Raw genomic sequence first — 13,158 nt, 5'->3', positions numbered from 1 at the left:
TGTCATCTTCAGTTTGTTCCTTTCCTCTTTTATTGAGTCTTTGAAGAGCCTTAGAAGTTTTGACAATCTATCTATATAAAAAAGGCTGCATGTATGTATGTTCCAGCATAACTCTGGAATGCCTTGAGCAATTTCAACCAGACTTGGTATGCAGATGACTTACCATCTGGAAACAAATACTGTGGGGGTGAGACACTCCTGGGGTGTATGTCTGTGTCTGTGTGGAACGCCTGGGCCATTAAGAAGAGCAAGTGCGGCATCCTAAAGCAGCAATTGTTTGTGATGTCATGGGAGGGGGAAGGGAGATCCTCAGCTGTTAAGGACTGTGAATGTGGTGTCCTAGAGTGGCAATTGTTTGTGATGTCAATTCCTTTGCAGCTTCTTCTGGAAAGGCAGCTGTGATTTTCACCCTCCAGTGGAGCAATGGGGAAGTGCCTGAAGGATTGTAGACAGGGTGGGAAAGAGGAGCACATGGGAGGAGGAAGGGAGAGGGTAGGGATAATGGGCATGGAAGTAGGTGGAAGAAAGGCCCCTCTCAATGGCTCCCTGTCAGACAAAGGCTTCATCTATAAATACCCGGGCAATGGTGGGTTACCATCTAGTACTGTATATACAAAACTCAGTTTCTGAGAATGGCCCTTGGAAGTTGGTCCAAATAAAACTGGGCATGAATCATGCTGATTCCAAATAACCTATTTGGGTCATAATCTATGGATAACTATGGGAAACGAGAGACAAATTCTTCTAGAAATTGTATCTCAACCTTCTGTACACAATAAAGCATCTGAGAAGGTTTTACACTTTCATCTTTTTGCAGTTGAACAAGAATGGGAATTAGACCAACCATAAAAGAGTTGCAGAGTTCATCCTTGTTTGAGTGCCTCCAGAGGGCCTCCTATATTGCATTGGCACTTGACTTCGATCCAAGGCACATGAGTCTTGAGCATATTCTAGATACGCTGCATGGATCCTCATGGGAAATTAAAGGAAAATATTCATAGACACTGTTTTCCAAGCTTCCGTAGAGGAGAAGTCAATAAACCTTCTATGATGCAATCTGCTAGATGCTCTTTAAATGTTAATGAAAATATTTCTCAAGAAGACTACCATTTTCCCCTGAACACCTGATGCATCATTTTCTATGGTTATTGAAAACATTGTCTTCGTAAGTGGATGGAATGTTGGGATGAAGGGTCTTGTACTTGGAGAAGACAAGGCAGGTAATGAAGTAAGAACAAGTCAAGGTAAGCATGGAAGGATTTTAAGGTCCATGATCTATAAGACCAGGATATGGAACAGAATGTCACCATAAAAATAACTAGCCTTATACACACATCAACACCACACAGACATACACATACATAGAGAAACATCTTGGCTTGTCTTTCTATAGTCCTTTAGTTACTTTCATATTTCTATCACACCCCATGTTTTGTTTTTCAGCATTTTATTCCTCTCTTATTTAGATAATTAACAGTCTCAACAAAGGTCCTGCAATGATGTATGGAACCCTGTTAATCCAGAATTCCCAAGTTCTCAAATTCTAATTTATATCAAAATAGTTCAACTGTAGGCTACTTCTTGCAAGGATGTCATTATATTTTTAAGATTCCCCAAATGACAAATTTTCAGCAGTGACAAATTTCACACATGACACTAATTTCTAACAGTCTTTCTTTGGTTGTGGCCTCAGGTATTTTGGGATTCCAGTTATGGGGTCTTTAGAAATCATAAGCGATAATTAAATATTTATATAGAAATGCTTCTTGGTCGCTCAATAGTGAAACACTGGTGAAGTGGGCACAGCAATACCTGCATTTTCTGTGACATATGAGAACAGTAAATCTTCCTCCCCCTGTCCTTACCACTTTTTATAGAGGGACGATCAAGAGCATCTGGTCATATTGCATTACAGTGTGGTTTGGAAACAGTTACTGCTTCGGACAGGAAGGCGATGCAGGGAGTGGTCTACCCAAATATGGGAAGGAGCATACTGCTTCCTTTCCTCTTTCAGCCTCAATCCAGGGGTCCTCAGGCAGTCTCTTCCATGACAAACTATTTTGTGTTGTGTGTGTGTGTGTATGTGTGTGTGTAGATATGTAGGTACGTATGGGTGTAGGTATATATATGTATGTATATAGCATATACAGTGTAGGATATATCTGTGTTATGTATATGTATGGGTAGATATATACTTCTTTTGAGAGCAGGCAGCAGAATTTCATTTTTAATGAAATTAAAAAAAATCATTTTTAATGAAATTATAATAGTAATGACAATAAAGGTTATCCTATCTTAAATCTCATCTCATCTCATCTTACCCTATGTCTTATCTTGTCCTGTTCTGTCCCATACCACCCCACCCCACCCCACCCCACCCCATCCCATCCCATCCCATCCCATCCCATCCCATCCCATTTTTGTCTTGTCTTGTCTTGTCTTGTCTTGTCTTGTCTTGTCTTGTCTTGTCTTGTCTTGTCTTGTCTTGTCTTGTCTTGTCTTGTCTTGTCTTGTCTTGTCTTGTCCGGTCTCACCCCATCCCATCCCATCCCATTCTATCCCTTTCCATTCTATCTCATCTCACCTCACCTTACCTCACCTCTTCTCTTCTCATCTAATCTTATCCTATCTTATCATCTTGTCTTACCTTGTCCTGTCCCGTCCCGTCCCGTCCCGTCCCGTCCCGTCCCGTCCCATCCCATCCCATCCCATCTCATCTCATCTCATCTCATCTCATCTCATCTCATCTCATCTCATCTCATCTCATCTCACATCATCTCATTTTATCATCTCCTCTCCTATCAGCTACCATAGCTACACATAGCTTTTGATATCTTGATGTTAAAATTAACTCTTGTGTTCCCTCTGTTGAATTCCGAATACTAGTTTCTGAATTAGGAGTTTACAAATTTGGCTAAATCTTGATTCCACATTTTCTCTTTTTGTAACAGAAGAAGACCATGAATTTGACCAATTGCGGAAGAACAACTGAATTTATTCTGGTTGGATTGCCGTGTGTTTTGGGACTGGAAAGTGTGATGTATGCCAGCATCTTTCTACTCTACATCCTGTGTCTGATGGGCAATGGGCTCATCATTATGATGGTAATCACGGACCGCCATCTCCAGAAACCCATGTATTTCTTCCTTAGCAACCTTTCTTTCAAAGACATTGGACACACTACAACCTTCATACCCAAGCTGTTGCTCAATTATCTCTCTGCTAACAATTCCATCTGTTTTTATTGCTGTTTAATACAATTTTTCTTCTACTTCCTTTTCGGAGTCACTGAATTTTTCATCATCACTTTGATATCGTTGGATAGATATTTGGCCATTTGCCATCCTTTGAGACACCCCACTATCATGACTTCAAGGATCTGCCTGAAGCTGTCAATATCAGCCTGGTTTGGAGGATTTTTCTCCATAATTTTCCAGGTAGCGATGATTGCAAACTTGCCCTACTGCACTTCCAACATTATCAATCATTTCTATTGTGATGTTGGACCCGTGTTGAAGATTGCAGGAGGAGATACACGTCTGATTGAAGCCCTCGGCTTCCTTGTTGCTGTGGTTGTGGTTGTGTCCTCCCTGGTTTTCACCCTCATTTCTTACTTCTTCATCCTCTGCACCATTCTTCGAATGCCTTCAACCTCCAGACAGCAGAAGGCCTTTTCCACATGTGCTTCACATCTGGTTGTGGTCAGCCTTTTGTACGGGTCGGTCTTTTTTGTCTACTTAAGACCGACTATCAAGAACTCTTCCTTTAGTATGACAAAGTACGTCTCCATACTCTATACTTTCATCATCCCCGTGCTCAATCCTTTCATCTACACCATTAGGAACAACGAAGTGAAAGATTCTGTACATAAAATGATAGGAAGGAAGTTTCCAGGCCTCTGAAATCCTTAATTACCTCCAACCCGAACCCTTTGTTAAAAGAAATGGGAAGCAATTCCATTTTCCAACAAATTTCTTGTTTATGAAATGTAAACCTTATCTGTCTTTTGAAGGACTCCTGCAAGTGGTGTGTTCCTTCACGTTGGGACGTGCCAGAAATATCAATCAAGATTCTTATATTTTTAGAATAGAATAGAATTCTTTATTGGCCAAGTGTGATTGGACACAGAAGGAACTTGTCTTTGGTGCATAAGCTCTCAGAGTACATAGAAAGACAAGATACATTCATCAAGAATCATAAAGGACAACGCTTAATGATAGTCATAAGGTACAAATAAGCAATCAAATCATACTAGGAAACAATCAATGTACATCGTAAAGATACAGCAACAAGTTATAGCCATGCTATATTTTGAAGTTGGGGAACTTTAGAAACCGAACAAGTAAACATGTAAGTAAATAAATATTGAGTCCCTTTTTCTCCATAATATGCTTTGTGTCAACTCTGAAGCGAACCTGACTGGGCCCATTTTGAAGGCTGCAGGGTGGCCATAGTACAAAGAAGGGATAGGCAGCGGGGACATAGTTAGATGGGGGTTTTGTAGCCAAAACAAAATAGTTTCGTGTGGGAACCAAGGACATTCCAACAGGTGGCTGGGGAGAGGAGGAGTCCAGTTACCAAGCAACCAGCCAGCACCTTGATTGGACAACATGACTGATTGTTTGAGGAAAGGGGGAACTCTCACTTTTAAATCAGGTGAAAACCGCAGGAACTTTCAGAGTCGCCTTTCACCAGTTTGTGCCAATATGATATCTTCAATAAAATTGTTCTTTGAGGAACTTGTTTGTCTCAGAGTTCTGCTTTCTATGGAGTAATTACTTGGAACCCGGAACGCTTTGCTCATGTTGCACAATTATGCTCTTTTTCTAAATTATTTGTCTAAAGTTATGTATTCTTAGCAGAAATGGAATCCAGAAACTTGTGGGATAGTAATAGCTAATAATGAAGAGGATTCCCCGATTCCCCCCCCCCCAGTTTCTCTTATTTTCTCCTTTGGTGCATATTTGATATCTTGTTTTCTGGATTGGAGAACAGTGTTTCAAATAATGAACACCACCAAGAATGATATCATAAAATCCCAAAGTTGGAAGGGAAGATTTGGGTCATTGTATTCCACCCCCTCTCCATTGACTTTGGTACAAGAATCCAAACTTCAATATCCCAAAGAGATATTTAAATTCTGTAGTTCTGAGATAAATACAAGCACTCATGAAGAGACCCAGCCTTCAATGCAGATGAATTAAGGAAAGGTGTGAATGGAAAGTTAACACTAAACACTTTACAATCACCTACATTATAGGAGATAATAATAATAATAATAATAATAATAATAATAATAATAATAATAATAATAATAATAATAATAATAATAATAATTTTATTTCTATACCGCCCTTCTCCCGAAGGACTCAGGGCAGTGTACAGCCTATTTAAAAACACAGACAAAACAACAATATAAAATTTAAAATAATTAAATAAAGTGGCTCAGATTTAAAACCCCAATAAATTTAAATACCCCAATTTAAAACTATTATGTTGATAGTCCGGCCTGGCGGAACAACAGGGTCTTCAATGCGCAGCGAAACACCCGGAGGTCAGAGATCTTACGAATTTCTGGGGGCAGTTCGTTCCACAGGGCTGGGGCTCCCACAGAGAAGGCCCTCCCCCTGGGCGTCACCAGCCGACATAACTTGGCTGATGGCACCCTGAGGAGACCCTCTCTGTGGGAACGGACTGGTCGGTGGGAAACTATTGGTGGCAGAAGATGGTCTTATTTACTAAACATCACTGGATGATAATATCCCTATACAAAGGGCATGATTTTAGCAGCCTTATAATTACAACCATTTAGGAGTGGTGTGGCGGCCTAGAGGTGGAGCTCTTGCCTCACAATCAGGAGGCCTGTGAGTTCGATCCTAGGTAGAGGCAGATATTTCTCTCTCTGGGCACTATGGGAATATATCTGCTGAACAAAACTCTGCATTGACAAAAGGAAGGCATCCGGCCAGTAAACACTCTGTTAGCTCCATTCAGCTGCCCCGCAAGGGATTATGGGGTCATTAAATGATGATAATGATAGTTACAACCAGATATGCTGTCAGGTGAATTCTGGGACTTAAAGCCCACACATATTATAATGGCCAAGTCTGAAAAACACATCACAAAAGTATAAAATGTCTAATTCCCTAAATGATCTTGCCACCACACCTGAAGAGGATTTGAAATCTGCAAAACATCAGGATACTACGATTAAAATCTTAACCTTGAATTCCATGGAGAAGTGAATGGGGAAAAAGGAGAAAGTGGAAGGAAATCATTATTGGACATCATCTCCAGTTTGTTCCTTCCCTCTTTTATTTTATTATTTTTTTTGTAAATATTTTTTATTATTTTTCAAACATAAAATATAAATTTTATATCTAAGTATTAATCCTGCTTATATCTGGTTCTTCTCCACATTGTCTTTATCATCTCTTTTACCATCAATTGCAAAATACTTTTTAACAATATTCCAGTCTCTTATTCTAATTATTAACCACAATTTTATCACCTCAAATCTTAATTTCAAACTCAATACATCTCCATTTTTCTTACCATTTATACAACAAAATTTTAACTATATTTCTTGGATTCTTGACCCATTCCATCAAATCTTGATATCTTAGATTTTATCATTGCTTTTACACATTTCAAATTACACAGATTCATCCCAAAAATTTTATTTAAACTAATTACTAGCATGTTCTCCTCCATACATCCTTCTATTGTTTGGCTGATTTCCAGCCTTGGCTGATTTCCAGCATATTCTCCTCTGATCCTCCCACCATTATTGGCTGATTTCCAGCATTTTATGTTGGCTGATTTCCAGCATATCTCCTCCAACTCTCCTCCTATTGCTTGGCTGATTTCCCTCTTTTATTGAATCTTCAAAGAATCTAAGAAGACTTAGTAATATAATAAACTCTATTCTTGGAAGTTAGTCCCAAGAGAACTGGATATCAGTCATGCTGATCTAAATAATCTAGTCTGGCCATAATCTATGGATACTCATGGAAATTGAGAGACTGTTTCATTCTTCTGTACAAGATAAAGCATTGCCTCAATGAAGGTTTTATGCTTTTTCTTTTTGCAGTTGAACAAGAGGATTAGACCATTCATTTAAAAAATGCTTAAAAGTTTATCCTTGATGGTATGCCTCCAGAGAACCTCCTATTTTGGGGGTGCCACTTGTCATTTAAACAGATGACAGATTAACAGAGTTGGAAGGGACTGTCAGGCATGCCTCCTTTCAGATTTCAGGAAAGAATGACCCCGACACCATTTTCATGGAGTAAAGGTACTTTTACTAAAATCGAACTGAATGCAGCCAAAGGAAAGCAAGATCTGAAGGAATAGGCATGAAAATCACATATAGAAACCCTCCCCTCCCACTGTCCAGCATAAATCATCCAATCCAAAGGTCCTCCAGAGGTCAGGTAGAATCAAACGTCTGGCAGTGTCATCAATCTGGAATGTCAGGACTGTTGTTTAGGTAGCCGCTTTAAAGGCACAGGACTGCAGCTAAGTTTCACTTTCGTTTTCCCTTCCTCTCATCCTCCAGCATGCTTCCCCATCTAGCAACTCACAAGCTTCCCCTCCCCCCGTTACCATGGCAGCCAGCAAGCAAGCATTGAAAGAGTGGAGGCTGACAAGGACCTTGTAGGTCATCTAGTTCAACCCCCTGCCCAATCAGGAGATTCTACACCAGGGGTGGGCTGCTGGGGGTTCACAGGGGTTTGGGAGAAGATTCTGTGCAGTTTGGAGAACCCAAAAATTCCACCTATCCCACCCCTCCCAGGAGTCCCCACCTTGCCTGTTTTGGAAGCAGGTAAGTGCAGGGTGTGCATGGAAGTCAGGGAGGGTGAAAAATGGGCCTACCAGAAGTCCAGGAAGTACAGAAATGGGCCCATTTCTGGCCTCCAGAGGGCATCCGGAGCCTGGTGAGGCCATTTTCGCCCTCTCAGTTGTTTGAGGAAAGCCTCCGGAGCCCAGGGAGGGTAAAAATCCCACCCCCATGGTGCAGGAGGCCGACTAGGCCATGGCCGCCACACCCACACCCACCCAGAAACTGGGGAGAGAACCCCTTGCTAAAAATTTTGAAGCCCACCCTGCCTTAACCATTTCTGACAGATGGCAGTCCAGTCTCTTCTTGAAAGCTTCCAGTGCTGAAAGCCCCACAACTTCTGAAGGCAACTTCTGTTCCATTGGTTGATTTGACAGTTCTCATTGTCAAAAAATTTCACCTTATTTCCAGGTTGAATCTCTTCTTGTTCAGTTTCCACCCATTATTCCTTGTCTGGCCTTCAGGTCCTTTGGAAAATAGCTTGCCCCCCTCCCCCATGGCAGCCCACAGATTAGATTTGATCTAAAGCATATCAGCCCTGAATATATTCTAGATACACTGCATGGATACTCATGGGAAATTAAAGGCAAATATCCATAGAGATTGTTTTCCAAGCTTCTGTAGAGGAGAAGCCAATAAACCTTCTATGATGCAATCTGCTAGATGCTCTTTAAATGTTAATGAAAATATTTCTCAAGAAGGCTACCATTTTCCCCTGAACACCTGATGCATCATTTTCTATGGTTCTTGAAAACATTGTCTTCGTAAGTGGATGGAATGATGGGGTGAAGGGTCTTGTGCTTGGAGAAGAGAAGGCAGGTAATGAAGTAAGAACAAGTCAAGGTAAGCATGGAGAGATTTTAAGGTTCATGATCTATAAAACCAGGACATGGGACAGAATGTACTGTAAAAATAATGAGGACTTCCTAGCATCTACACATCTACTCCCACGCACAAAGAGAAACATCTTAGCTTTTATATTTCTATAGCCTTTTATTTACTTTCATATTTCGATCACATCCCATGTTTTGTTTTGCAGTATTTTACTCAGTGGTGGGATTCAGCCAGTTTGCACCACTTCGGGAGAACCGGTTGTTAACTTTCTGAGCAGTTTGGTGAACAGGTTGTTGAAAGAAATCATTAGGGCAGAGAACCGGTTGTTAAATTGCTTGAATCCCACCACTGATTTTACTCCTCTTTCCTTTAGATAATTAACAATGTAAAGAAGATTCCCGCATGGGTGTATGGAACTCTGTTAATCCAGAATTCTCAAGTTCTAATTTATATCAAAATATTTCAACTGTAGGCTATATCTTGCAAAGATGTCATTATATTTTTAAGATTCCCCAAATGACAAATTTCCAAGAGTGACAAATTTCACACAGGGCACGAATTTCAAATAGTGTTTCTTTGATTGTGGCTTCAGGTGTTTTGGGATTTTAGTTATGGGCCTTCAGTCATCATATCTGATAATGAAATTTTTCTATTTAATTTCAGCTACTATAGCTACACATAGCCTTTGATACTTTGATGTGTAAATTCACTGTTGTCTTCTCCATGTTGGACTTCTCAAGTTCTAATTTACTGTACATCAAAATATTTCAATTGTAGGCCATATCTACCAAAGATGTCATTATATTTTTAAGATTCCCCAAATGACAAATTTCCAACAGTGACAAATTTCACACATGACACTAATTTCAAATATTGTTTTTTTGGTTGTGGCTTCAGGTGTTTTGGGATTTTAGTTATGGGCCTTCAGTCATCGTATCTGATAATGAAATATGTCTATTTAATTTCAGCTACTATAGCTACACATAACCTTTGTTGCTGTGATGTGTATATTCACTGTTGTCTTCTCCATGTCAAACTCGTAATACTAGTTTCTGAAAGAGGATTTTACAAATTTGGCTAAATCTTGAGTCAGTAAAGATTCCATATTTTCTTTTTTTGTAGAAGAAGAAGAAGATGAATTTGACCAATTGCAGAAGAACAACTGAATTTATTCTTGTTGGGTTGCCACGTGTTGTAGGAATGGAGAGGGTGATGTACGCCAGCGTCTTTCTGCTCTATCTCCTGTGTGTGATGGTCAATGGGCTCATCATTATGATGGTAATCAGGGACCGTCATCTCCAGAAACCCATGTATTTCTTCCTTAGCAACCTTTCTTTCAAGGATATCGGACACACCACAACCTTTATGCCCAAGCTGTTGCTCAATTATGTCTCTTTTAACAATTCCATCTGTTTCTATTGCTGTTTAATACAATTTTTCTTCTACTTCCTTTTCGGAGTCACTGAATTTTTCATCATCACTTTGATATCGTTGGATAGATATTTGGCCATTTGCCATCCTTTGAGACACCCCACTATCATGACTTCAAGGATCTGCCTGAAGCTGTCAATATCAGCCTGGTTTGGAGGATTTTTCTCCATAGTTTGCCAGGTGGTCATGATTGCAAACTTGCCCTATTGCACTTCCAACGTTATCAATCATTACTTTTGTGATGTTGGACCCGTGTTGAAGATTGCAGGAGGAGATTCACGTCTTATTGAAGTCCTTGGTTTCCTTCTGGTTGTGGTCTTGATTATGTCCTCTCTGCTTTTCACCCTCATTTCTTACCTCTTCATCCTCTGCACCATTCTTCGAATGCCTTCAACCTCCAGACAGCAGAAGGCCTTTTCGACATGTGCTTCCCATCTGGTTGTGGTCATCATTCTGTATGGCTCGGTCTTTTTTGTCTACTTAAGGCCTACTGTCAAAAACTCTCCTTTCAGTACGATGAAGTCTGTCTCCATATTGTACACTATGATCACCCCGGTACTAAATCCTTTCATCTACACTATCAGGAACAACGACGTGAAGGATTCTGTACGCAGAATGCTAGGAAGGAAAATTCCAGTTCCCTGAAGCCTTTAAGTATCTCCAACCCAATCCTATGTTGAAAGAAATGGGAAGTTATCCCATTTTCTATATAAACAATATTTTTTTATTTTTCAATTACAAACATACATTCCATCTTTCCTTATGTAGTGCATCATCCGGGTACAAAATCTCTGTGCAACGTTGTTCACCATTTGCAACATCATTCACATTCACAATAACATTATTTGTCTAAACTTAATGTTATAATATATTAAACAATTAAACATTGTAAAGCTCTCCATTTTCTTCTTAATATCTTCTAGTGATAATACCATATTAATCTTAAACATCATGATTCTCATCATACATATACTAACAATTTTCATCTTATTTATATCTCTATTTGAATGTATTTTCTATTTGTTCTTTAGCCTTCTTCATTTCCAAATGCCTTTTTTATTCTCCAACCATTGATAAAATACTGAATAGAATAGAATAGAATAGAATAGAATAGAATAGAATAGAATAGAATAGAATAGAATAGAATAGAATAGAATAGAATAGAATTCTTTATTGGCCAAGTGTGATTGGACACACAAGGAATTTGTCTTGGTGCATATGCTCTCGGTGTACATAAAAGAAAAGATACATTCGTCAAGAATCTTAAGGTACAACACTTAATGATAGTCATAGGGAACAAATAAGCAATCAAATCATATCAGGAAACAGTCAATATAAATCTTAAGGATACCAGCAACAAGGTTACAGTCATACAGTCATAAGTGGAAGAAGATGGGTGATGGGAACGATGAGAAGATTCATAGTAGTGCAGACTTAGTAACTAGGCTGACAGTGTTGAGGGAATTATTTGTTTAGCAGAGTGATGGCGTTCAGGAAAAAACTGTTCTTGTGTCTAGTTGTTCTGGTGTGCAATGCTCTATAGCATCATTTTGAGGGTAGGAGTTGAAACAGTTTATGTCCAGGATGCGAGGGGTCTGTAAATATTTTTAGTTCTCTTTTTGACTCATGCAGTATACAGGACCTCAATGGAATATAATATTCCATATCATATAATATTCAGTTTGTTCTTTCTCCTTAATCACTAATGTTAATCTGTTCATTTCTGCACATTCTAATATTTTCCTAATCACCTTCTCTTCAATGGGAATCTCTTCACTTTTCCAATATTGTGCAAATACAATTCTAGCTGCGGTTAATACATGAATAATTAAATATACATTCACTTTATTATAAATTTCAGGTAAAATTCCTAGCAGAAATATTACTGGTTTCAACTCAATACGTTGTTGTATCATCTCTTCCAACCATATCTTAATTTTTGTCCAAAACTTCTTTCCTTCTCCACATGTCCACCACATATGAGAGTAAGATCCAGGTAGTTGGTGGCATTTCCAATATTTATCTTTAAACATCTCGCCGGTGCGAGATGCCGTTTGTAAAACATCTTATACAAATTCTCTTTATATGCTATTGACATCATTAATTTATCATTCCTGTCCCACAATTTCTGCCATTTATCTAGTTCTATCGTATAACCAAAGTTTTTCGCCCACACTATCGTTGTCTTTTTTACTTGTTCCCTCTCCAACTTTATACCCAGTAAGTAAGTATACAGTTTCTTTATTAACCTTTCTTCTGTTCCTGTTAAGAATTTATCTAACTCTGTTAATTCTTTATGGAAGTCATTCCATTTTCAAACAGGTTTCTTAAAAATAAAATGTAAGGCTAATTTGTATTTCAAAGATCTCCTCTTTAGATCTGTGTTTCTCCTGAATGAGGTGTGCCAGAAATATCGATCAAGATTGCTGTGATATGTCAGACTTGCCTGCATTAACCCATTAAACCATGGGTGTCAAACTCACGTGATGTGGCTTGATGTTTTTTTCCCTTCGTGGAGCTGTGGTGGGTGTGGCACATCTGGCCCATGGGCCACAAGTTTGGCACCCCTGCATTAAACCCATTGCCTGCGATATTTCACCATATATTGTGTTAGTCCTAAATGGGATTGTATTTCCATGTTTGGGCCTGGTGAACAATTAAACTATTTTGTTTAAAGAGTTTTCAATGTTAAATACCACCTAGAGTTATTACTGAGTTGGGCAATTTTAGAAACCAATTAAATAAATAAATACATAAATAGACTCAATTTTGCTCAATGCATAACTTTACTCATTTTCTAAATCATTTCCCCAAATTGACGTATTGTTGAATAGTAGCTTTGAGAATTATGTATTTCTCCAGAATTAGTAAAACAGATAAACAGGAAAAAATAGAAAAAATGCAAAGAGGAGCAACCAAGAGGTTTAAAGGCCTAGAGACTAAAATGAAGAGTGATTGCAGCATTTGGGTTTGGCTAATGTAGAGAAGAGAGACACAGTGGCTCAGTAGCTAAGATGCTGAGCTTGTCGATCGAAAGGTCGGCAGTTCAG

The 13,158-nt window shown here is 39.0% G+C and overlaps 2 protein-coding genes across 2 annotated transcripts; both read left to right on the top strand.

Moving 5' to 3' along the window:
• The first annotated feature begins 2,960 nt into the window (after positions 1–2,960).
• Positions 2,961–3,902, top strand: LOC139324364 (olfactory receptor 6X1-like). The gene has a single exon (XM_070954077.1). It carries the CDS (start codon positions 2,961–2,963, stop codon positions 3,900–3,902), a length of 942 nt encoding a protein of 313 aa, XP_070810178.1.
• Positions 3,903–9,811: 5,909 nt separating this feature from the next.
• Positions 9,812–10,753, top strand: LOC139324363 (olfactory receptor 6X1-like). Its single transcript, XM_070954076.1, has one exon. The coding sequence runs from the start codon at positions 9,812–9,814 to the stop codon at positions 10,751–10,753; it is 942 nt and encodes a 313-aa protein (XP_070810177.1).
• The last annotated feature ends 2,405 nt before the right edge of the window (positions 10,754–13,158 follow it).

Source organism: Pituophis catenifer, unplaced genomic scaffold (genome assembly GCF_029215685.1).
Source record: "Pituophis catenifer annectens isolate HBS135680 unplaced genomic scaffold, rPitCat1.0.hap2 SCAF_15, whole genome shotgun sequence".
Taxonomy (NCBI): domain Eukaryota; kingdom Metazoa; phylum Chordata; class Lepidosauria; order Squamata; family Colubridae; genus Pituophis; species Pituophis catenifer.
Note: the sequence above shows the minus strand (reverse complement) of the source record. Positions and strands in the feature narration are given on the sequence as shown.